Source organism: Eptatretus burgeri, chromosome 3 (genome assembly GCF_056783735.1).
Source record: "Eptatretus burgeri isolate ZD-2024b chromosome 3, Ebu_testis_v1, whole genome shotgun sequence".
Classification (NCBI taxonomy): domain Eukaryota; kingdom Metazoa; phylum Chordata; class Myxini; order Myxiniformes; family Myxinidae; genus Eptatretus; species Eptatretus burgeri.
The window spans coordinates 79,398,614-79,425,650 of NC_140963.1; the positions used below are offsets into that span (position 1 = coordinate 79,398,614).

A 27,037-nucleotide genomic window follows, 5' to 3' on the forward strand; every position below is an offset into this window, starting at 1 on the left:
TATTTAATATAAAAAATAACCCGATGTACATACGTGAAGCAAAAACATGTGTACAGCTTATGTGCAAATATAATACATCGTGGTTATATACCGAGGATCATTCCAATTGCACTGGGCCATAGACTAACACCCAGGCCTAAGGCTTGAGGCATGCCAATCTGTGCTGCTTCATATAATGGCTGTGCAAGATTTTATTGAGGTTGAGTCAGGGCAGCTGAATACTGATATATTCTAAGTCTAAAAAGGGCATAACTCCGTGAAAAATTGACAAAACGCACAGAAACTTTAACTTGTTCTGTAAGTTATAATTGTAAAGTCACGTACCAAGTTTCAGTTGAATATGTTGAAGGGTATGGGGAAAAAGTCAGAAAAACCACAGGTGGGATGAATGGATGGACAGACTGACTGACAAATGGAGAGCAAAATCTATAATCCCCTTCGGTGAAGCCTGTAGGGGACTAATAATGATGACTCAAGTCACATGAACTGACCATTCCATCGAACATGAACAATGAAAGCAAGGCAGTGTGACCAGAAATAATATTCAGAAATAAAAGAAAGGGAAGTTTCTGTACTGCAGCAGCCACAAACTCAAGAGATAAAGTGGTCATTAAGAGGTTTAAAAATAAGAGGGAGTGGTGGGGGAGGAGTAACCTCATGCAAGTGCCACAGTGTGGCTTCAATCACAAAAGAAGGTCTGACCGATCCCCACTCAACATCCATTTCTTTGGCACTTTGGCACCTTCTCACCCAGCACTCAGACACCTCTTGGTATTCCTGTTAGCCATTTATCTTTAAGAGACTTTAATTGGGAGGTAGGTTGTTAGCATGCCAACCCCACAGATTTATAGTAATTACCGCAACGTCACATGCGAGGGGGCAATCTATCATTATATCAACGAGGAGACGTCAGTCCAGTTTTAAGTGAATTAAAATTAAAAAAAATTAAAAAAACCCCTTAGAGACAGTAAACAAATCCAGATCCAGATCAGGCAAGCACTCATATGGTAACAATTTTTTGGCCAAACTCAGAATTCATTAAAAAAAAGTATCCAAATCGAATACAAACGATTTTGGGGAGATATAATCAGAAATATACAAAAGAAACAGGATATTTAAAATATTCCACTCACTCAACCCCACTTTAATTCTTACAATAATGGAGCAAATGTGGATGTGACCAAAACTCCACAATTGACATTTAACAGTTCTTGGGTCTATGTGGAGGTTCCAAACCTGGTTCTACTTCTGGTTCAAACCCCAATACCCTGAAGTGGCCACCCAAGGACATCGGGCAAGAAAGTACTTTCGCCTTACTCTGGTGCACATATTCCAACATGTACGTGTCCAGCATGTACGCAGAACGCCCGAGTTCTGATAAACTCAGACGGGTACTCTCGCCCAGAGGGAGGACATGCCCGCGAGATTCTTACCCCGCAAACACATAAAGCGAAAAACGGGGTTAAGCAATTGGTTCACTTCTGTCTGTCGGTCCATCGGTCCTTGTGTCTACAAACATAAGTTTACACACAATCAGACAGACAGGGGTGAAAACAACCTCAGTCCATCTTCGTTGGTGGTGGTAATGAATGAGGTAATGCTTGTCCTTTTGTTCCAGTTTACTGAGAAAAGGTCACATCATAGTCAGGTTGTTGGTCTATTCTACTGCCTTTTTGGTCTTGCACCCTCTGCTTTGTCAGCTGCAGGACAGCTGTTCACCACCATCTCAGATCACCCATTGACAACCGTGATCTGTTCACCCCCATTGACAACCATGATATTTTATACCCCCATTAACCCATGGGTCAAGAAGGTGTGTTAAATAAACTGGAACCGAACCGAGCAGTTAGGGTTCAGGTTAGGGTTAGGGTTAGACAACCCTCTGCAACAATACCTCTTTCCAAGTTTCCATTTTTTTTCCTTTCTGAGAGTTTGCGGCTGTATCCTTCTTGTTCACCCCGTGTCCTCCCCTGGCGCTCATTCTTCCCCACATCCTTTATTCTCCAAGTCTCCCTCTGTTTTGCCCCTTTTCCCTGCTGTTGGTTCATTTCCCTCCTCATTCTGCTGTTCGTTTTTGTTCTGTTACATTCTGATCTGTTCTATGTGTTTGAAACAAACACCAAACACCCAAAACAGCTCTTTTCCTGAGGATTCCTCATTACATGGAGTTCAAGAGGAAGAAAGCATTCAGTTCAGACATCCCAGAGCCCAGTAAGTCAATGCAGCCCACACTGGATATTTGTCCACTGGTTAAAACAATCAAAGTTATTATTATCCAAATAATTTAATAAAGCAACAACTCTTACCCGACCTAGACGCCATGAGGAAAGCACAGCTCCCATTTCGGTTCAGGAAACAATTCCCCGTCTTCAGAAAAAAAAAATTTGTCTGGAAAGAAACAGATCAATGTCACAAAAACAGCTCTTCTGCAATCAAAAATGCTATCATGGTGGAAGCAAGATCAACAACATCGAGAACAGCAGCAGAAACAAAATCAACCGCAATCAAAAAAAATCACAACAAGCAAGGAACGACAGCGCCGCAACCGTGGCCTGCGAGGCGCTGCGGCTGGAAAGGTTCCGCGGCTGCAGGCGGCGAGGCCCGATAAGTGAGGGCCAAGAGAGGTCATGGCTGCACATGGCAAGGCACAGCACACAGATGGGCACTGAGGTTCCCTGCATGTGTGGCCTTGAGGGGGGGAGGGGGGTGAGGTAAAGCATGCCCTGGCGAGGGAAAGTATGTGGGGAGAGGCCAAGAGCATGGGGGTGAGGGAGAGAGGAAGCGATGCCAAGCGCCCATGGGCGAAGCCAAACACAGGCGAGGAAGCAAGACCCAGAATTACAGGTGAGGTGGCAAGGCCAAGCAAGCATGTCGAGACCAAGCGGGAGGAGCCAAGAGCGCACGGGCGAAGCCAAGAGCACAGGTGAGAAGCGAGGCCAAGAGTTTGCGGACGAGAGGGCGAGGCCAAGTGCTTGTGGAAAAGACCAAGCACATGCTAGTAGGCTTTGGCGGGAGCAGTGGAGACCCAAAATGCACAAGTGAATAGTGTCAGTGGGGCAGGATGCCGCATAAGCGGGAGAGCAGGACCTCACATGGGCAGATGTGCTGTTGGGTCAGTGTTAGGGCCCCGCACTTGCGTATGGGCCCACACAGGAGATTAAGGGCCCCGCAGGCCTGGGTGGGCCAAGGCAGGAGTGAAGAAACTCCACACCACAGGCGGTTTCAGCAGGATCCCGAATGCACAGGCAGTCCTGTGTTGACAATGACGCCAAGCAACCTCACGCTCGGGCAAGCGGACAACGGCGGCGTGCAACCTCATGTGGGGATAGGCGGATAACAGCGGCGTGCAACCTCACGTGCGGACGGGTGGATAATGGCGGTGTGCACCCTCATGGACGGGCGGCCAAAGGCGGCGTGCAACCTCACGAGCGGACGGGTAACGGCGGCATGCAACCTCACGTGCGGACTGGCGGATAACGGCGGCGTGCACCCTCACAGACGGGCAGACAACAGCGGGGTGCAACCTCACGCGCGGACAACAGCGGGGTGCAACCTCACGCGTGGACAACAGCGGGGTGCAACCTCACGCGCGGACAACAGCGGAGTGCAACCTCATGCGTGGACAACAGCGGGGTGCAACCTCACACGCGGACAACGGCGGCGTGCACCCTCAGGGATGGATGGGCGGACAACGGCCGCGTGCAAACTCACGCGTGGACGGACGGATAACGGTGGAGTGCAATGGTGGTGTGCAATCTCACGCGCGGACTGGCGGATAATGGCGGTGTACACCCTCACAGACGGGCAAACAACAGCGGGGTGCAACCTCACGCGCGGACAACGGCGGCGTGCAACCTCACGCGCGGACAACGGCGGCATGCACCCTCAGGGATGGACGGGCGGACAACGGCGGCATGCAAACTCACGCGTGGATGGACGGATAACGGTGGCGTGCAACCCCACGGGCGGGTAGACAATGGAGGCGTACAACCTCACGCGCAGACAATGGTAGCGTACAACCTCACGCGCGGACAACGGCGACGTGCAACCTCACGTTCAGGTGGGCGGACAGCAGCAGCGTGCAAACTCAAACGCGGGCGGGCGGACAACAGCGATGAGCAACCTTAGGCGCAGGCAAGTGGACAACGGCGGCATGCAAATTCCAGCGTGGGCGGTTGGATAACGGCGGCATGCAACCTCAAGCGCGACCGGGCGGACAACAGCAGCGTGCAACCTCACGCGTGGACAACGGCGGCGTGCAACCTCAAGCGCGGATGGGTGGACAACGGCGGCGTGCAACCTCAAGCGCGGATGGGTGGATAATGGCAGTGTGCAACCTCACAGGCGGACAACGGCGGCGTGCAACCTCATGCAGATAACGGCGGTGTGCAATCTCAAGCGCAGGCAAATGGAAAACGGTGGTGTGCCACCTTACGCGCGGCGTGCAACCTCAAGCATGGGCGGGCGGGCGGGCGGACAACGGCAATGTGCATCCCCACACAGGCGGACAATGGTGGCATAAAACCTCACTCATGGGCGGACGGACAACGGCAGTGTGTGACCTCACGCATGGACGGGTGCACAACGCGGCGTGCGACCTCACGGGCAGGCGGACAACAGCAGTGTGCAACCTCACGCGTGGGCAATGGTGGTGTGGCCCTTCGTGTGCGGACAACAGTGGTGTGGCCCTTCACGTGTGGGCAATGGTAGCGTGGCCCTTTGCGCGTGGGCAACGGTGGCATCGCCCCTCGGGCGCGGGAAACGGTGGTGTGGCCCCATGCTCGCGGGAAACGGTGGCGTGGCCCTTTGTGCGTGGGCAACGGTGGCGTGGCCCCTCGGGCGCGGGAAACGGTGGTGTGGCCCCATGCTCGCGGGAAACGGTGGCGTGGCCCTTTGTGCGTGGGCAACGGTGGCGTGGCCCCTCGGGCGCGGGAAACGGTGGTGTGGCCCCATGCTCGCGGGAAACGGTGGCGTGGCCCTTTGTGCGTGGGCAACGGTGGCGTGGCCCCTCGGGCGCGGGAAACGGTGGTGTGGCCCCATGCTCGCGGGAAACAGTGGCGTGGCCCTTTGTGCGTGGGCAACGGTGGCGTGGCCCCTCGGGCGCGGGAAACGGTGGTGTGGCCCCATGCTCGTGGGAAACGGTGGCGTTGCCCCTGGCATGTGGGCAACGGTGGTGTGGCCCCTGGTGCGTGGGCAATGGTGGCTGGCGTGGATGCTGGCGCACGGGCAACGGTGGCGTGGCCCCTCGCGCGCGGGCGTGCAGCGATGGCAGGGCCCTGTCTGCAAAGGCAAGCGGCGAGGCGTCACGTACGTGTCCAGCGCTGCATCGAGTATCCAGCACAGACTATGACGGAGAGAGAGAGAAGATAACTTCGCTGACTTTGGCGGTTAAAATGGATCCAAGAACGTACATATTTTCGGACATGTAGGTTGATGATCTTTTGATAGGTTCGGATTCCTCACGTGACGGACTGTACTTCATGTACACGTAACTTTCGCTCACTAACCACGACCAAGCAAATGAGAAAACAAGCGCCCGGCACTCACACACATGTACGAGTCGATGAACAAATTACCTCGCCTTTCTTTCCTCTTCCTTACTGAATGAAATGGTTGCTCATGTTATTTTCACAGCTCGCAAAATATAATCAACGTAATAATTTCCAGGTGAAGATTCCAGGTAAAGATTCCCCGTTCGTCTCCTGAAAAGCTGCAAAATCTATCACTCCACCGCCAGGTTGACAGTTCGTTTTTTTTTCTTTCAGGAATCTTCTTCCTCTATTCAAACTCAAAAATTACGTTGCATTCCAACATAATTACGAGGATTTACCTCTGAGAAAAAACAATGCACAATTTTTAAATCAGCGACAGCTTTCTTTGCCAAAGAAAAAACTCAAAGAAAGAAAAAGCAATGATAGAACAAGCCGAACAGTGTTAACTTATACACCGCATCTAAGATCGCACGTAATATTAGTTCTGTGAGAGATTCGTTTATTGAATTTTCCGAGTATAATCCGAATAGTAAATGTAGTAACTTGCGATTATATTTAATACAGTTCGAGTATTTGAAATTTAACTGTGGTTTATTGAATCAATCTGCAGAGATGCATTTACGCGCTATTATTGCAGATCATTGGTGTTCCAACGAATAATTAGAGTGAATGAAGAAGCAAATGCGTTTCACGTTTAATTTCACCTTCAACAATGAAATTGCTGTTTCAGGTCACATGACTGGCACGTGACACATCCTCATCCTGTTTTGGAGAGTAGGGGAAGGGAAAGAGAGGATCAAACACGAAGGGAACAAACCAACCGACAACTAACAAACGAAAAGAGATGACGGAGAGGAGGAAAAAACAATCACAATAACCTGTAATAATACAATCCATCTGTTCTGGATCTGATTTTGACAAATTTCCCTGAAAATATCTTCAGTTCTTCCATCACTCCAATCGGTTCTTCTGACCATGTCCTTGTCAAAGTGGACATCTCTCTGGCTATTATCAGAGAACCACCTCACCGCCGTCGAGTCTGGCATTTCACTCAAGCCGACTGGCAGAGTCTCCAAGCAGCCACCAAATTTCAAGAATGGTCTCCCATCGCTAATTTCTCCAACATCAACTCATTCTGGGAATTCTTTCAAAGAAACTTGCTCTCCCTCATGCACAGATTTATCCCCTCTCGTCTTCAGTTGTCCGACCCTTCCTCCCGCCCTTGGTTCACTGAAGCTTGAGGTGAGGCAGTTGTCCTGAAACAACTTGCTTTTGCCTCATGGAAAGCAAACCCAACTGAGGGCAATCTCAGTTCTTTCCACAAAGCTCGGAACAAGTGTGTATCTACCCTCAGGAGAGCCAGAAAACAACATCTTTCAAAGCTCAAGTCTGAACTCTCAAACCTCTCTCCCTCCTCCAAATCATGGTGGCGTCTAATCAAATCTGTTTCTGGTGTATGTTCTCCCTCCACCCCCTCCCTTACCACAAATGGCCGCACTGCTGATACCACACGTGAAAAAGCTGAATGTCTAAACTCGGTGTTTGCATCGAAATGTTGTGTCCGAAACCCATCACTTTCTGGACCCACCTTACCCAGTCACACCCAACTGTCCCTGGACTCTGTGTCCTTTTCAACTGACAAAGTGGAGAGCTTGCTGTCAAACCTCGACTCAGATTCTGCAACCGATGCAGACGGCATCAGCCCACGTGTCCTAAAAACCTGCTCCTCTGCTCTTGCTCACCCTCTCTCTGTTCTATTCACCCTCTCATTTGCTCAAGATCATCTGCTATCTGCTTGGAAATCAGCAAACATTACTGCCCTGCATAAAAAAGGTGCAAAAACAGATCCCTGCAACTGCAGACCAATCAGCCTTCTCCCAATCATCAGCAAGGTGATGGAATCCATCATCGCTTCAGATATTAAATCCTTCCTCTTCTCCAATGGCTTGATTTCCGATCATCAATTTGGTTTCAGACCAGGTCACTCTACCCTGGATATGCTGCTTCTGCTCTCCTAACAATGGACATATCGCCTGCTTTTGACACGGTCTGGCACTAGTGGGGCAGATAACAGCAATTTTTGAGAGGAATTGTGCAAATGATAATATAAGCATCAAATTTGGCACATTTGTTCTCCAGGGGATTCTAATCAAATCTGCCTGATTGGCCATTTGAAAATCCAAGATGGCAGCCATTTTTCAAGATGGCCGCCAAGTTAGCCTCCTGAAGTTGACTTTTTGCTTAGAAGTATTTGTAGTTGTCCGATTTGCATGATCTAGGTGTGGATCCCTATGTTTTCAAGCCTGCTGGAGTGGATTTTCCTGTTTTTAAAGCCCCCTGACACACACTTTTTCTGATTTTGCACCACTTTAATGATTGTCATATGAAGCTAAGGCCTTTCTGCAACCGGGCCCTGGCTAGTAAATGTTCAAAGTTATGCATACCATGCGAATGCTCCTCCAGCTGCTACTGTCCACATATGCAGCTGCAGAGTGCTGTGCAGGGGAGCCCTGACTGAAAGCACTTGCATCTCCGGTTGCAACCTTTCTTACAGGAACACTTGGTCAGTTCCTGACAGCTGGCTGCAATAGGGGGTAGTGTTGTCCAACATATCTGCCACGTCTCTCCTTTCTGTGTCCGTCTCCATTCAGCGGGACTGCTCGTGTCTGGACTGGAGATGGTTGCCTGGCCCCAGATGATCCCAACTTGATAGGCCGCACGCTTTGCATGTTCTTTGAGGGCTGCCTGTGTTGGTGGAATTGAGTTGTATGGCCTCTGCTTGCGGGCAAAGAGATCCAGTCTTGCTCCGTCCACACCAGTGGCTGCGCTTGATCTGTCGTACATGAGGACAACGAATCTCTCCAGCCTCTGCTTGTAAAGCATGGTCATATCAGCAAGCCTGAAAATGGGTGGATCTGTACTATCACTGGCAGTTTTCATCTCACTAATGAAGGTGACTAGTTCGGAGAAAGCAATTGGTTATGCTTCCTTCCAGTGCTCCTGTGCTTTCTCTTGCTCCTGCGCCTTCAGGTGGTCTCGTTCTGGGTTATACAGTGCCACCAAGCAGGCAGGGTGATATTTCAGTTCTTGTGCTACGACATCTACACTCAGTTTGGCAAGGAGTTTTCTATCACTGAGTGTTTTTGCACATTTGTTTATTCTCTTATTCAATTTCATTGTCATTGCTTCTCCAAGCTCACCCCCTTGGGTTTCGCAAAGAAAACATTCTTGTGTTTTAGCTTCTTGGACCTTTCGTGGGATCTTACTTCGACTTCCCTCATCACGAGCACTTGCAGGGATTTATCTTTTTTTCAGCTCTGTGTAACTTTGTGTTGTTAAATAGAAGCCTGCAACTCTCATGATATCGTGCCTTGTTTTGTCTCAAGGTTTCTTCAATCCCACCACCTTCGTCAAGTCTTGCAGGGTCGAGCTTGATTGGTAGTGCATTGAGTGAGTGAAACAGAGGAATATTCCTTGCCAAGTTCATATACCCATCATCTCCTCCTTTGGCAGGATTGGCCTGGGGGGACTTTAGATCTTCTTTCTTAACCTCCTGACATTGGAAACACTTGGTTCAGACAGTGTTCCATGATTTACCAGTAAAACTCGCGTCCATGGCCAGTATTAGTACTGCAGCATAGCAAACCAATTGTTCGACTTTTCATAAAAGCACCAAAATTGGTACATATGTTGACTAATGTATACTGAACAATTCTGGATATGGAGCCACTTGAGATTTTGCCTTGTTCAGCTTTGGCGGCCATTTTCCAAAATGGCCGCCATTCTACTTTAACAACATGGGATATGTCATTGTTATTCTCTTTGTAGGTTTCTCAGAGGTGATAAATACTCCATGTGATGTACATTTACAAAGGAAAACAATACAAATGTCATTTGTGTTGATTTATTATATTTCCAAGCATTGTATTGGGGAAAAATGGTCATTTTTATGGGAAAATCCATTTTTGCACACAGCATCAGTGACAGGTTCAGAAGTATTTTGTTGTGGTGGTGGTAGTGGTGGAAGTAGTGTTGTAATTGGTAATATTGGTGTAGTAGTAGTATGTTTTCCATGCCATGACCGGATGTGACACGGTATTAGCATTCGTGGGGCATGGGAAGAATGGGCCACATGGAACTCGTTTCCAGAACTGACAGATTCTCTTGTGACCCTGACCACCACGCCAGTCAACATCCAGGATGACACGATGCACTGCATTGAAAGGTTTGTGGTGCTCCTCTATGACTGCACCAGTCCATATACGGACGTCAACGAGGCCAGAAAGAAACTCTTCGCCAAGAGGAACTCCGTCCAGCGCATCCCACCTACCTACGATGCTTTGGAACAGCATGTGAAGAGATCAGTCTTCCAGGGTTGCTATGTCTGGGGGCAGGTCTTGGTCCCTCAACCCGTGCTTCCATCACCAACAAGCTGGGGCTGGCGGAAATCAGAGGATGTGTCCGAGGAACCGCTCTGGACCACACTCCCTGAGGCTTCAAAAAGCTGTTTTGAGCTGGTGTCGTGGTGTCTAAAGCTGCAAAAAAGGCTGTAGAAACCGCTGCAAATGCAAGAAGGCTAATCTGCAATGCACTGGACTGTGTGCTTGTGAAGGAGAATGCCAGTAGACAGACGCAGTAGACACAGACTGAGATATCGGCCTAGCTTAGAATGTGCAAATGCAAAGTCGCATTACTTATAAAAGTGTTGACTTCTTGATCCAGAGCCAGTACACTTGAGCTCAGAAACTCATATTGTACTAGACTGATGTATGCGTGCACCATGTGTCCTGGTAGAATGGTAGTAGACAGTAAACCGTAGCCGCTTCAAAGTGAAGTGTGCAATAATTTGACTACATTTTCTGAGTTTTTCATTATCACGATTATCAGTTCCCTTTTCAAAATAGAGTAAAGTATGTAATCTATAATGCAATTTTTGTTGATTCCAAACCCATTGAATGTGATGAATATCATTTGACTCTTGTTCTCCAGGCAATAATGGGTACTTTTCAGAGAAAAGTTTCAGGAGAGCAGCAATTTACAAATCAAATAATGGCTTTTTACCGAAAATACTGGCTCATAATATTTGAATACACCTTTTCATGGTCAATTTACTGAATTTTACACTTTCCTTATATCTACCACCAATACAATAAGAAAATAAGAGCATATAGTCAATTTTGCTAAAGTAGAATGGTGGCCATTTTGGAAAATGGTCGCGGAAGCTGACCAAGGCACAATCTCGGGTGGCTCCATATCTAGAATTGTTCGGAATACATTATTCCACATGTGTACCAATTTTGGTAGTTTTATGCAAATTTGAACAATTGATCTGAAATATCAGACTACGCTGTAGGACTATATGACGTTCAGGGTCGAGGGTTTATCCTTTTACCACCCTGCACATGTATAATGGACACTTTCCTGTATGGGATACAACTAGGTTTATGCATCTGCCCGACACCTAGTCCGATCGTTCATCCAGTGTCATAAATCCCATGCGATCTGTACACCATCCAGATAACTAAAACCCCGTTATCCTTGGCTCGGCTCTCCCGCGTTGGCACGTCCTGTCGATTCAGGTGTGGCTGCCTAACTTATCCGGGGTTGATTAGGCAACATTTGGGACACTAGTAAGTTGTTGCAGTATGATGCCAACAATGATGCCAACATACAATTCCTACTAAGCTGACACTGAACCCCATGCTGAGTTTCACAGCAGTGATGTCACCAATGTGCCTTGGTAGTGCCCGACAATCACTCCTTCAAGAAATTCTTACTTGGCGATGAACTGGAAATGTTGATTAAAGGACTGGTAAGTGGCCTGGATTCAATCAGCACATCTGTTTCATCAACTTCGTGCACTTCGAAAATTTGGAGCTGGATGTACTCCATCACACGCAGAGACTTTCTGTGTGCTACCCTCATCTAGTTTAGCCCGCGAGCCAACACGGTTTACCAGGGTGTGGCCGATGCCGTGCATTAGCAACTTCTTGCAGAGCCCTGTTGATGCAGCGCTTCCTCGTCAATGCAACCCAGAACTTCTGGATAACTTTAAAGTACCGTTCAGTGGTTATGGTTACCGATCTGAGGAATGACAGATAGTACGGCAGAGGGTGCAGTCATCAGCAAAGAGATAAAGAGGATTTTCCAGAGTCGGAGAAATCATTGATGAAAACCAGAAAAAGCACAGAGCCAAGACAGTGTCTTGAGGAACTCCAGCCTGGACAGGAGGAGGAGATGAGAGAATTCCTTGAAGAGCCCTGCTTTGACTGTGACAGGAGAGGATATCCGCGAGTCATGAGTGGAGATTGCCTTGGCAACCGTAACAAGAGTTTGGTGTGCAGTGCAGGATGCCAGACCATATCGAAAGCTCGCGATATGTCTTGGGAGACGGCTCTGATCTCATGTTTGGCACTTAGGACCCCAATCCATTGTTGGGAAAGCAGAAGTAGCATGTCCAGGGTTGAGTGACCTGGTATAAATCGAAATTGATAGTTGGAAATCAAGCATTAGAGAAGAAGGATTTGATGTCGGAAGTGATGATGGAGTCCATAACCTTGCTGATGATTGGGAGCAGACTGATTGGTCTGTAGTTGCAGGGATCCGTTTTTGCACCTTTTTATGCAGTGGCAATGTTTTCTGATTTCCAAGCAGATGGCAGATGACCTCGAGAAAATGAGAGGGTGAATAGAACAGGGAGAGGGTGAGCAAGAGCAGCAGAGCAGGTTTTTAGGACACGTGGGCTGATGCCACCTGGACAGGTTGCAGAATCTGAGTTGAGGTTTGACATCAAGCTCTCCACCTTGTCAGGAGAAAAGGACACAGAATCCAGGCACAACTGGGTACAACTGGGTAAGGTGGGTACAGAAAGCGATGGGTTTGGGACACTAGATTTAGAAGCAAACACGGAGTTTTGGCATTCAGCCTGTTTGCGTGCCGTGTCAGCAGTGCAGCCATTTGAGGTAAGGGAGGGGATGGAGGGGGAACATACACCAGTAACGGACTTAACTAGGTGACACCAGGATTTGGAGGAGGGAGACAGGTTAGAGCTCAGACTTGAGATGAGAAAGATTTTGTTTCCTGGCTCATCTCAGGGTAGACACACACTTGTTCTGAGCTTTGTGGAAGGAATTGAGATTGTCTTCAGGAGGATTTGCCTTCCATGAGCAAAGGCAATTTGTTTTAGTCCAACTGCCTCACCACAAGCTTCACTGTACCATGGGCACGAGAAAGGGTAGAACAACTGAAGATGAGATGGGATAAATCTGTGCATGAGAGAGAGCAAATTTCTTTGAAAGAATTCCCAGAATGAGTTGATGCCAGAGAGAGTAGAAATGGGTTAGAAGTTTGAAATTTGATGGCTACTTTAAGAACCTGCCAATTGGCCTGAGTGAAGTGCCAGACTCGTCGGCACTGAGGTGGTTCTCTAATAACAGCCAGAGAGATGACCGCTTTCACAAGCATATGGTCAGAAGAACGGTCGACATTTTCTGGGAAATTGGTCAAAATCACATCCAGAAGAGATGGAGTACCGTTGGCTGAGATCCGGGTCAGGAAGTTGACCGATTGAGTCAGTCCCAATGAGTCGCAGAAGTCCTTTGCTGAAGTGTCATGGCCGGGGAGAGAGGTACCCACACCCAGCCAACTGGCATGGTGACAATTGAAGTCACTGCATGTGTGGAAGAGAGAGTTTGGATGAGTGGATAGAATTGGTCCATGTTTTCAGCGAGTGAGATGTAAATGGAGTCTTCCCTGTTTGGTGGACGGTATGACACAGAGATAAACAAGAGGTGTGAGCAGAGGGGAAGCCAGAGCCAGAGGTATTCCTGGGAGTGTGGAGGAGTGAGAGCAGTGCATGGAGAGTGAGAAATAGAGTTTTTGATAAAGGGAGCAACTCTGCCACCAGAACAAGGCTCAGGTCTATCATACCAGAGGAGGTATGAAACCAGGGAGAGAAACTAAGGAGTCAGAGATATCTTGAAGGAGGAAAGCTTCTGTTAAGCAGGTTATGTTTGGTTTCTCAGTGGCAACTTGTATGGAGAGATCAGTCAAGTTAGAACGAAGGCCCCAAATGTTTGAGGTCCTCACTGTTAAGGAAGAGGGAGGGGAGGCTTTGTAGATGTGAAGGGGGGCAGTTTTGAGAAGGATGAGTGGGAGGTGAGATTTGAAACGGGGGGGGGGGTGAGGGGGAAGGGATGAGGGGGGAATTGAGGAAGAAGGGTGAGGGTAACAATGGAGAGAGAAAGGTATTTATGTTCTTTTCCTCTGTATGTTTAAATGTTTGTTTCGAAAAAGCACACACAAGAGCCCTGAGGTGCAAGACGCCATGGGAGAATGATCAGTTGTGTCAAAAATTATGTGTTGTCAAATTAGCAGTTAAAAATCACTGAAGTGGGTGCATGGAAAAACCGGTTACTCATGCGACATTATGGTTCATTGTATGCCTGGTGTTGGCTTAATGGTTAGGGTGGCAGGCTTGGGATCCTAGGATCCTGAGTTCAAATCCCACTCGGCTGTTGAATTAATGCCAGGTGGGGTTGACTCTTCCTGTCATCTTTCCGAGGTCGGCAAAATACGTACGAGCTTGCTGGTATACTGTGTCGGAGTGGCGACCCGTCCAGGATTGTGCCCAATAGTCAAGGAGACTGCTTAGGCAGCACCAACGCTCTGCACAGTGTATGGTCCCAATGAATGGATGGATTACACTGGGAGCTGGGACAGTTGATGCCAGAGTTCGGTCTAAGGAGTCACTCACCAGGCGTAGGGAGGAGGAAGGCAGTGGTTGCGAGAGATGTTTATGCTTTGTTTGAGAAGGTTGTGCTTTCTGAAGAGAAGGTTTCATACCTATTATATGAACCTTGAGTCACCCACACAGATTTGAGTTTCACTCCATCTTTGACCATGAGTTTGCCCTGCAGTTGTGTCGAACTGCTGACCGGCTGAGAAATGCCACGCAGACCAGCCATGGTCATATCTCTCTCTCTCTCTCTCTCTCTCTCTCTCTCTCTCTCTCTCTCTCTCTCTCTCTCTCTCTCTCTCTCTCTATCTCTCTCTCTCTCTTTCTCTCTCTCTCTTTCTCTCTCTCTCTCTCTCTCTCTCTCTCTCGTCACGAATCAATTTCCCCACCAAGGGAGTTGAACTGACCAGAACTCCTGCATGGCTTAGCCGCTGAGTTTGACAGCAACCTCTCATTGTCTTGTAAATTTCCTATGTATATCTTGTCATGTGATTGAATGGGCCCTAAATGTAGAGTAGTTAAGGACTCTATCATTCACTTGGTTTGTATCGCAGGCATGTATCGCGTTAGGGTTAAGGGGTGATTTTATTTTTTACTGTTGGTTGCATCATTTATCTTTATTGTGATTGTTACCTCTGCCACCGAAAGTGAAGGAGGTTATGTTTTCACCCCTTTCTGTCTGTTTGTGTACAGAATATCTCAAAAAATTGTGGACAGTTCCGGGTGAAATTTTGTGGACGGGTTCGGTGTGACAAGGACGAACTGATTAGATTTTGGTGAAGATCTGGACCCGGATCCAACTACTAAATTTTTTTTTAAGTGATTCTTCACCATTGAGAGAGAGGGCCAAACAAGATATATATCACGATGTCTCAAAACGTTGTGGACGGATTCGGATTAAACTTGGTGGACATGTTGGGGGTGTGACAATGAAGAATTGTTTCGATTTTGGTGAAGATCTGGATCTGGATCTAGCAGAATTTTTAAAGTGATTTTTCACCATTGAGAGATCGGGCCAAAAATGATGTATAGCATGATATCATAAAAAGTTGTGGACAGATTCGGATGAAACTTGGTGGTCAGGTTGAATGGCCTGAGTGGCCTTTTACGATGAATGCACAAAGACTTGGGACTTTTAGAATATCGATAAAACCTCAGATGTTTGTCTGATGAAGAGCAGAATATTGTAGGTATTTCAAAAGGGGAGTATACCAGGTATATAATGAGTTCAAGTGTTTGATGTGGAAATGGAACAATGTATTGCTTCAATGGTAAATATACATGTGAAAGACAAGAAAGGGTAAACATCTAATCAACACCAAATCATAAAAAGAAACATCAACATTTTTCTTCATTGTTAATGAAAATTATGAGAAAAATAAATAACCAAAAGTTATTTTTACATTGAAGATAATGTCCCAAAATGTTCCAAACGTTGAGGATGTTCTGTGATTTTGGGACGATGTTCCAAAAGGAAGAAAACATTCTACCGCCTCGTTTCTGGTCTGAAACCCTCTGCTCTATCCATGCTCTATTCCTCACACTCCCAGGTTTCTGACAGCAACTTCATTCTGGTGAAACTCCCAAAATACAGAATCACTGCTCACCTCCATTCATCCGCTCCTTTATTTTTTGCCTACCCGTGGAACCAACTTTCACATTCTGTTCAATCTCATTCTTCCCTCCAGGTCTTCAAGACTGCTGCTCACCACCATCTCAGATCATCCCCGATCCAAAACCATGAACTTTTTTTTTTTTTTTACCCCCGTTAACCCTCCCCAAGTAGTCCTGCAGTGTAGTCTGATATTTCAGATCAAATTGTTCTAATTTGCATAAAAGCACCAAAATTGGTACACATGTAGAATAATGCATTCCGAACAATTCTAGATATGGAGCCACCCAAGATTGTGCCTTGGTCAGCTTCGGCGACCATTTTCCAAAATGGCCGCCATTCTACTTCAGCGAAATTGGCTATATGCTCTTATTTTCTTATTGTATTGGTGGTAGATATAAGGAAAGTGTAAAATTCAGTAAATTGACCATGAAAAGGCGTATTCAAATATTATGAGCCAGTATTTTCGGTAAAAAAAGCCATTATTAACCTCCGCCATCGAAGATGGATGGGAAGGGAGGGGATTTCCATCACCTCCTATCAGTGATGGAAATCACCAAAAACGAATAGGCTTGTTCTTGTCACCGACCGAACTCATCCACCAAGTTTCATCCGAATATTCCAGATAACTCGTAACATTCAGCAATAATAATCCTAACAGCGAACAGCTCGTGGTCACGAAAATAAAGATATTTACATATCTCAGTCTGTGTCTACTGCGTCTGTCTACTGGCATTCTCCTTCACAAGCACACAGTCCAGTGCATTGCAGATTAGCCTTCTTGCATTTGCAGCGGTTTCTTCAGCGTTTTTTGCAGCCGCACGACACCAGATCGAAGCAGCTTTTTGAAGCCTCAGGGAGTGTGGTCCAGAGCGGTTCGTAGGACCCATCCTCTATTTGCTGCCAGCCCCAGCTTGTTGGTGATGGAAGCACGGGTTGAGGGACCAAGACCTGCCTCCAGACATAGCCATCCTGGAAGACTGATCTCTTCACATGCTGTTCCAAAGCATTGTAGGTAGGTGGGATGTGCTGGACGGAGTTCCTCTTGGCAAATAGTTTCTTTCTGGCCTCGTTGACGTCCATATAAAGACTGGTACGGTCATACAGGAGCACCACAAACCTTTCAATGCAGTGCATTGTGTCATCCTGGATGTTGATTGGCGTGGTGGTCAGGGTCACAAGAGAATCTGTCAGTTCTGGAAACGAGTTCCATGTGGCCCAGGCAGATTTTTTCCCATGCCCCACGAATGCTAATACCGTGTCACATCCGGTCATGGCGTGGAAGACAGGGAGGGCACGTGCCTTCTGTGGACCGAGGGAGGCAGCTATTTCATGGGCAGGGATGTAGCGGTAGTTCTTGCCCGTCCCAAAGGCAATCCAGAGTTCATCCACGCATGGTAGTACCTCGGCCCATCATCACCGCCAAGACGATGACGTCGGTGTCTACGGTTCGAACTTGAATCCGACGGTGGTCATGTTCTGCAACATGAGCCACATGTAGCATGATGCGACTGTCCGCCTCTTCTTGTCACTGATGCTATGTGCGAAAATGGATTTTCCCATAAAAATGACCATTTTTCCGCAATACAATGGTTGGAAATATAATAAATCAACACAAATGACATTTGTATTGTTTTCCTTTGTAAATGCACATCACATGGTGTATTTATCACCCCTGAGAAACCTACAAAGAGAATAACAATGACAGATATCCCATGTTGTAAAAGCAGAATGGCGGCCATTTTCCAAAATGGCCGCCAAAGCTGACCAAGGCAAAATCTCGAGTGGCTCCATATCCAGAATTGTTCAGAATACATTCGTCAACATATGTACCAATTTTGGTGCTTTTACGAAAAGTCGAACAATTGGTTTGCTATGCTGCAGTACTAAAGCCCATCTCTTTCCAAGTTTGCAGTTTTTCCTTCCTGAGAGATTTCCTCTTCTGTATTTTCTTGCAATGTGTGTCCTCCCCTCACCCTCATTCTTCCTCATATCCTTTATTTATCGAAAACTCCTATTTTGTCCGTCATCCCTGCTGTTTGTGTGTTTCCCCTTCTCATTCTACTATTCCTTTGGTTCTGTTGTGTCCTGATCTGTTCGATGTTATAGCTCCTCCATGAGCCTCGACTTGTATTGAAAGAAATGTAGAGGATCGTCTGTGTTCCTTTATCCAAGTGTGAGGATTTCTTGGTAATTAGCGTCAATGTACAATGATGTCTCATAATGTCTTCATCGTATGTATGATGTATAAACAAGCTATTTCAGATCCATGATGTCACAATCATTGAATTAAAAAGCATTACAAAATGCAAAGCCCACCCACATCCACTCTGTACTCAAACTAAACTTGATGAAAACAGCAAAGATCCGGATCCGGATCCGACTAATAGAATGTTTAAAGTGATTCTTCACTATTGAGAGATAGGGACAAAAACGATATATAGCACGATATCTCAAAAAGGTGGGGACTGATTTGGACGAAACTTGATAGAAATGTTGGGTGTGTGACAAAGAAGAATTGGTTCGATTTTGGTGAAGATCCGGATCTGAATACGAGAGTTATTTAATTTTTTAAGTGATTCTTCACCATTGAGAGATAAAGCCAAACCGATATATAGAATGATTTCTAATCTCCGCCATCGGAGATGGACGGAGGTTACTGTTTTCACCCCTGTCTGTTTGTTTGTTTGTGAACAGTATTACGGAAAAACTCCTGGACGGATTTCGACGAAACTTGGTGGGGGGATTAGGTATGGTCCAAGGATCATGCCATTAGATTTTGGACTTGGTCCAAAGTCCAATATGGCCGCTATGGCGGCCATTTTGAAAAAATGTTTGAATTTTTTTTTTGCATTTCTACATGTTTTAAGTGATCTCCAACCAAAAACAAAAAAATTTGTTTGAGAAAAAAAAAAAATTTGCAACTTTTTTTCAAACATTTCGATTTTATTTGAAAAATACTTGAATTTTTTTTTGCATTTCTACATGTTTTAAGTGATTTCCAACCCCCGCCCCCCCCCCCAAAAAAAAATTTGTTAGAGGAAAAAAAAAAATTTTGCAACTTTTTTTCAAACAAATTTCCATTTTATTTGAAAAATATTTGAATTTTTTTTTGCATTTCTACATGTTTTAAGTGATTTCCAACCCCCGCCCCCCCAAAAAAAATTTGTTAGAGGAAAAAAAAACTTAGAGATTTTGCACTTTTTTTTTTCAAAAAAAATTCGATTTTATTTTTTTGGCATTTCTACATGCGCGTTGATCTAGTTTAGTTTATTCAATCGTGGTTCAGTAGAGTCTGATCCGTTTTGACCTACAATTAATAGGATATCAGGTTCACTTAAGTGACCCAGCAGTATTGGCGGCGGAGGGTTTGCACTCTTCCGAGTGCTCCCCCTCTAGTTCAAAAATGTATTTGGCCCGGTATGTTCTCGTGGATCAGGCATTACGTGGCAGAGGTATGCTCTACACAGAGTGCCTTTCTAGTTGAAAATGTGATGACAAAAGCTCAAATGGAGGGAAAAAAAAGTAATGGCCTGGACAAACAGACAGCCAAACAAACAAAGAAGCAAGCGGTCGTAGGCCGGTATTTGCGAAATCAATCACTGCGACGTTGACCTTTGGACCTCCAAAACAATAGGCTTCTAACTTTTGATTGGTGAAACAATTCAGTGACCAAATATGCAAATTCTGTTCAAATTTCCAATCAATCGGATGAAAATTGACGATTTAATATGACTTTGAGCTTTTGACTTCAAAAACAATAGGTTTCAGTGACAAAACATACAAACTCTGCCAAAATTGCGAGTCAATCGGATGAAAACTGAGCGTTTTATGCGACCTTGACCTTTGACCCTTTTGACCTCAAATACAATGAGCTTCCAGCTTTCAACCGGTGAGCCTATTCAGTGATGCAATGCGCAAACGATCTTCAAATTTCAAGTCAATGGAATGAAAATTGGTGATGTTACGTGACCTTGACCTTTTGACCCAATAATTATTCATTCGTGTTTCTCAATATTCTCACAATAAAGGTTTGTTGTAATTTTTACGACAAAAAACTCAAATGGTAAAAAAAAGGTTCCGGCCTGGACAGACACAGGCATGCAGACACAAAACCCCGTCTGTCGCTGCCCGGCCAACTAGAACACTTAAGGAAACGTTTCCAGGCAAATCTTTCTTTGGACTGAACATCACGAGTTGGTTTCCTTTACGGATGCATACCTGTAGCAGTCAGGTAAAGCACGTTTTGTGGTTACATAGTGCGTGCAGTGTCGCACGTACGAATTCCGTAACGAAATGTAAATGTTCTTTGTACTCGTGTTAATGGCGCGAGAACTCTGTGAGGTCACGGCGACGATGAGTCGTTACGTTTTGCGTCAAGGATCGACAGGGAACGCGCTCCAAAAGGAGCACACCGAAGGGCCGAAGCTCACCTGGATGTCAAGTGAACGCCTCGTCGAGTCGCTCACGACGAGCCGTTTACTGATGCTTATGACCAAGTCAATCGAATGATCGAATCACCCAGCAGGCAATGGTGTCGCTTGGTCGTCGCGTTTCGCGATGCCCGTGCTCGTGGTCACGAGGTGTTAATGGTGGCCTGCGGGGAAGAGCGCCACGGAAAAGGGGATCATCGCACACATCGTGACATGGAATGTGAGATTGAAGTATCGACGAAGTGTTAATGGTCCTGGAGAGTGGTGTTGTTAATGGCCGGGAAGAATGGCGCAGAAAATGGATCGTCGGTATCCACGTGACCGTGCAGGTTACCAAGCTTACCTGCTGCACACCGTCACCGATCCCTCATTTCCCCCCTCCAATTTGGTGACCGAACACCTTTACCGGGACGGGCGACAACTCCCTGTACACGGAACACCGGCCGTGCGCTCCGACTTGGAGGCGAACCCGTACGTACCGCACGTGACCCCGCCTGTTTGCACGCTCGTGCTGATCAGAATACTGCACTCTGTCGATGATCTGGACGAACTTTTTTTGGTTCTTTTTTTTAAATTCACTTTCTTTGCTGATGTGATGTTTTAACGGAGTGCCGTGTTTTTCGTTGCATCGTATAAGCATTTGGATTCGAATTAAAATAGCTTCACATTTTGAGAATTATATTATATTTGTGTTCATATGTTGCTTGTTCGTGAATCACTGTAATTACTGTACTTGTGGGAATGCGAGTGCTCATACTTGTTACCTGCCCAACTCGTCCACCAAGTTTCGACCTAATCCGTCTGTGAAGTTTTAAAAATATGATTTATATCGTTTTGGGCCCGATCTCTCAACGGTAAAGAATCACTTAAAATTAAAAAAATAACTCTCGGATGAACCAAAATCGAATTGGCTTGTTCTTGTCACCTACCGAACTCATCCACCAAGTTTCATCCGAATGTGTCCGTCGTTTTAAAAAAATATTCTGCAATATATATCGTTTTTGTCCCAATCTCTCAATGGTGAAGAATGACTTGAAAAATTAAACAATTCTCGGATCCGGATCCGGATTTGGACCTTCACCAAAATCGAATAAATTCGTCCTTGTCACTCACCCTTCGACCTGTCCGCCAAGTTTCGTCCGAATCTGTCCACAACTTTTTGAGATATTCTGTTCACAGGCAGAAAAAATAGACAAACAGTCAGGGGTGACAACGTAATCTCCGTCCACCTTGCATGGCAGAGGTAATCTTGATAATGGACGGGGCAGAGAGAAAAACCTTGCACTCGTGTGTACAGAAGAGCATGTGATGATACACAGCATGCACAGAGGCATGCACTGTATGCATTGACTTTACGGATTGCATATACGTACAGTAAAAGCTTTATTTTCTTTGTGGAGAGTTTATAGAATGTGAATTACCTGTTATTTGCTGTAATAATCTATTAGATGCTAAATTGTTAACGCACGGCTACTTCTGCGCTAATTAACCACTTCATGAGCACGTGGAAAGGTCTCCGGTTCAGGTGAGGTGTTTGTCAGTTTGAGTAAATGCAAGTATCCGGAACACGTCACACAACTTTATACAGGAATATTATTAATAAATAATTACTGCTTGGGGTGATAAATATCAGATCATTCATGCAATTGATGCTGCACACTAAATCCTGCTAAAGGATTGGGTCCGACCGTGCTTGCAGCCAGGAGGATTCAATGTGAGAATATGCGGGTTTCACACAGAGTAAATGATGTCCGGGTCCCTGGGTTCATCACCACGTCGAGGAGAAGAAAAATGTCTCTCTCACATCCTGTGAATGATGTCTGGCTTTCGAGGCTCATTACCGCATTGAGGAGAAAAATGCCTCCAATGAAACCGATCTTTTGGATCATTGCGCTGGAGGGTGCTGGGGAAGGCAACCACACATAAAGTTCCCTCGCATCAATCACGGATTGAGCAAACCAACATTCAGCAACATTTGCAGCAGTAATCTCGCTTACTAACATCAAAGAATAATCCCAACATCTCATAATATTCTGTCAAACACTAACTAGTAACATGTAGCAATAATCCAGCTGAGCAACCTTTTATAATAATGCAGCTAACTTGTAGCATGCAGTAAAAATCAGGCGAACCAACTTCTATTTATATTCGCACTGAGTGGGAAAATACATCACTCATAACATGCATGCATGAATCATCTGGCTAACCATCCTCTAATTATATTCTGGATAACTCGTAACGTGCAGCGATAATTTTGATAACCACTAATAATTTTCAGGATATTTAGTAACACGCAGCAATATTTCGAAGAACAACTAATAATATTCTAGATAACTAGTAACATTCAGCAATAATTCAGCAAACAACTAAGAATATTCTGTATAACTAGTAAAATCCACAAATAATTCGGCAAAAAACTAATAATATTCCAGATAACTAGTACCATGTAGCAATAATTTGGCTCACAAACTTCTAATAATATTCTGGATAACTAGTGACATGCAGCAATAATTTGGCTAACAAACTTCTAATAATATTCTGGATAACTAACTAACATGCAACAATAAATTGGCTAACCAATGTCAAATAATAACTGGATAACCGAACCAACATCTAATAATATTCCAGATAACTTGTAAGATGCAACAATAATCCAGTGAAAAACTTCCAATAATATGCTGGATAACTAGTAACAGGCAGCAATAATTTGGCAAACAAAAATTAACTTATAATATTCCAGATAACTCACAACATCTTGCAATAATTTGACTAATAAACTTCAAAAATATTCCAGATAACAAGTAACTTGCAGCAATATAACAGCTAAAAAAGAAGAATTTTCCAGATAATTAGTAGCATGCAGCAATAATTCGAAAAACAAACTTCCAATAATATTTCAGATAATTAGTAACATGCAGCAATAATTTGGCTAACAACTAATAATATTCGAGATAACAAGTAACATGCAGAAATAATTTGGCTAACTAATAATAATATTCCACATAACTACTAACATGCAGCAATAATTCGGCTCACAACTAAAAAATAGTCCAGATAACGAGTAACATGCAACAATAATTCAGCAAACAAACTTCTCAAAATATTCCAAATAACGAGTGACATGCAGCAACAATTTGGCTAACAGTTACTAATATTACAGATAACTCATAATATGCAGGAATAATTCAGCTCGTAACTAATAACATTGAGCCATAATTCAGGTAACAACGAATAATATGCAGGGTAATTAGTAACATTCAGCAATAATTTGGGAAAACAACTATTAATATTCTACATAACTAGTGACATTCAGCAATAAACTAATAACATTCAGCAATAATTCGGGTAACAACGAATAATATGCAGGGTAATTAGTAACATGCAGCAATAATTTGGGAAAACAACTGTTAATATTCTAGATAACTAGTGACATTCAGCAATAATTTGGCAAACAACGAATAATATTCAAGATAACTCATAACAAGCAGAAACAACTTGGCTAACATATAATAGCATTCTGCAATAATTTGGCGAAAAACGAATAATATTCAGGGTAATTAGTAACATGCAGCAATAATTCGTCAAACAACTAATAATATTCCAGATAGCAATAATTTGGCTAACAACTAATAATATTCCAGATAACTCGTAACATGCAGCAATAATTTGTCTCACAACTAATAACATTCAGCAATAATTTGGCTTACAATGATAATATTCAGGATAATTAGTAACATGCAGCAACAATTCGGCTAACAAAAACTGTTATAATATTCCAGATAACTAGTAACATGCAGAAATAATTTGGCTAAGAAAGACTAATAATCCAGATAACCTGTAACACTCAGGAATAATTCGGCTAAAAACTAGCAATATTCTGGATAACTACTAACATGCAGCAATAATTTGGCAAACAACTAATAATATTCAGGATTATTAGTAACATGCAGCAATAATTCGGCAAACAACAAATAATATTGCAGATAACTCGTAATACGCAGCAATAATACACAAACAACTAATAATACTCCAGATAACTAGTAACATGCAGAAAGAATTTGGCTAACAACTAATTATAATATTCCAGATTACAAATAACATGCAACAATAATTTGGCAAACAAATTTATATTAATATTCTCGATAACTACTAACATGCAGCAATAATTTGGCTAACAACTAATAATATTTAGGATTATTAATAACATGCAGCAATAATTCGGCAAACTAATAATATTCCACAAAACTCATAACATGCAGTAATAATTCGGCTAACAATGAATAATATTCAGGATAATTAGTAACATGCAGCAATAATTTGGCAAACAAATATTAATATTCTCGATAATTACAAACATGCAGCAATAATTTGGCAAACAACTAATAATATTCCAGATAACTCATAAAATGCAGCAATAATTGGGCGAACAACTAATAACATTCAGCAATAATTTGTCTCACACCTAATCACATTCAGCAATAATTTGGTTTTCAATGAATAATATTCAGGATAATCAGCAACATGCAGCAACAATTCGGCTAACAAAAACAAAGTTATAATAATTCAGATAACTAATAACATGCAGCAATAATTTGGCTGAGAACGAATAATATACCAGATAACTTGTAACACTCAGCAATAATTTGGCTAAAAACTAGCAATATTCTGGATAACTACGAACATGCCGCAATAATTTGGTGAACAACTAATAATATTCAGGATTATTAGTAACATGCAGCAATAATTCGGCAAACAACAAATAATATTGCAGATAACTCGTAATACGCAGCAATAATACACAAACAACTAATAATACTCCAGATAACTAGTAACATGCAGAAATAATTTGGCTAACAACTAATTATAATATTCCAGATTACAAGTAACATGCAACAATAATTTGGCAAACAAATTTATATTAATATTCTCGATAACTACTAACATGCAGCAATAATTTGGCTAACAACTAATAATATTTAGGATTATTAGTAACATGCAGCAATAATTCGGGAAACAACTAATAATATTCCACAAAACTCGTAACATGCAGTAATAATTCGGCTAACAATGAATAATATTCAGGATAATTAGTAACATGCAGCAATAATTCGGCAAACAACAATTAATATTCTCGATAACGACAAACATGCAGCAATAATTCGGCAAACAACTAATAATATTCCACAAAACTCGTAACATGCAGTAATAATTCGGTTAACAATGAATAATATTCAGGATAATTAGTAACATGCAGCAATAATTCGGCAAACAACAATTAATATTCCCGATAATGACAAACATGCAGCAATAATTCGGCAAACAACTAATAATATTCCAGATAACTCATAAAATGCAGCAATAATTTGGCTAACACCTAATAACATTCAGCAATAATTTGGTTAACAACTAATAATATTCAGGATTATTAGTAACATGCAGCAATAATTCGACAAACAACTAATAATATTCCAGATAACTCGTAACATGCAGTGATAATTCGGATAACAATGAATAATATTCTGGATAATAAGTAACATGCAGAAAGAAATCGGCTAATAACAAATAATATTCTGGATAATTAGTAACATGCAGAAAGAATTCGGCTAACAACTAATTACAAAATTCCAGATAACAGGGAACATGCAACAATAATTTGGCAAACAAATTTCTCATAATATTCCAGATAACTACTAACATGCAGCAATAATTTGGCTAACAACTAATAATATTCAGGATTGTTAGTGACGTGCAGGAATAATTCGGCAAACAACTATTAATATTCTCGATAACGACAAACATGCAGCAATAATTCGGCAAACAACTAATAATATTCCAGATAACTCATAAAATGCAGCAATAATTTGGCTAACACCTAATAACATTCAGCAATAATTTGGTTAACAACTAATAATATTTGAGATAACTCGTAACATGCAGCAATAATTCGTCTCACACCTAATCACATTCAGCAATAATTTGGCTTTCAATGAATAATATTCAGGATAATCAGCAACATGGAGCAACAATTCGGCTAACAAAAACAAAGTTTTAATATTTCATAACATGCAGCAATAATTTGGCTAAGAACGAATAATATACCAGATAACTTGTAACACTCAACAATAATTCGGCTAAAAACTTGCAATATTCTGGATAACTACGAACATGCAGCAATAATTTGGCGAACAACTAATAATATTCAGGATTATTATTAACATGCAGCAATAATCCAGCTCACAAACTTCAAATAATATTCTGGATAACTAGTAACATGCAGAAATAATTTGACTCACCAATGTCAAATAATAATTCTGCAACCTAAACAACATCGAATAATCATCCAGGGAACTCATCACATGCAGCAACTAGAGAGTTCACAAAACACCTTGACCTGTGCAGTCTTGATAAAAAGGACATGGGAAGGGAATGTTAAACTCTTGCTTGGTGCATTTTTGAGTATGATGTATAGTTCCTGTGATGCACAATTTTTCCTGAATCTCAACATTCCCCAATGCTGAGAGTGGGAGCAGAAAATTTGATTGGTCGAGATGGCATAGAATGGTGTAATATTTTGTGCAAGTACTGCTTAAGTGGAAGTTTTTTGAAGTGCCAACAACGCAATTTGTTTTCTACAGTGTCAAGTATGTAATAAATAGAATAAAAGTTTAATTGCTGTAGAAAAAAACCCCTTTTTTTTTTAAAGTTTACTGCCTTTGATTCACTGTCTTTTACACCACCTTATTTAACATTTTAGATTAGTTTT

General features: G+C 43.4%; 1 protein-coding gene and 1 long non-coding RNA gene across 5 annotated transcripts in view; both read right to left on the reverse strand.

The window, feature by feature from the left end:
- The window catches only part of LNPK (lunapark, ER junction formation factor), an 87,191-nt gene extending 81,423 nt beyond the window's left edge, over positions 1-5,768 (reverse strand). The window contains exons 1-3 of one of the 3 annotated variants that reach the window (XM_085874170.1): positions 5,577-5,768; positions 3,093-3,251; positions 2,307-2,388 (exon numbers count right to left, since the gene is read on the reverse strand). In XM_085874170.1, coding sequence (XP_085730296.1) covers positions 2,307-2,342 — 36 coding nt within the window. In that variant the 5' untranslated portion in view covers positions 2,343-2,388; positions 3,093-3,251; positions 5,577-5,768. Of the gene's footprint in view, positions 1-2,306; positions 2,389-3,092; positions 3,252-5,311; positions 5,345-5,576 lie in introns of those variants that run through there. The other 2 variants (XM_085874169.1, XM_085874171.1) reach the window with 2 other exon arrangements.
- A 14,261-nt stretch (positions 5,769-20,029) lies between these two features.
- Positions 20,030-27,037, reverse strand: part of LOC147030275 (uncharacterized) — a 156,416-nt gene continuing 149,408 nt past the window's right edge. Inside the window, exons 5-6 of one of the 2 annotated variants that reach the window (XR_015056288.1) lie at positions 20,618-22,177; positions 20,030-20,438 (exon numbers count right to left, since the gene is read on the reverse strand). This is a non-coding gene — a long non-coding RNA (uncharacterized LOC147030275). Of the gene's footprint in view, positions 22,178-27,037 lie in introns of both variants that reach the window. The other variant, XR_015056287.1, reaches the window with a different exon arrangement.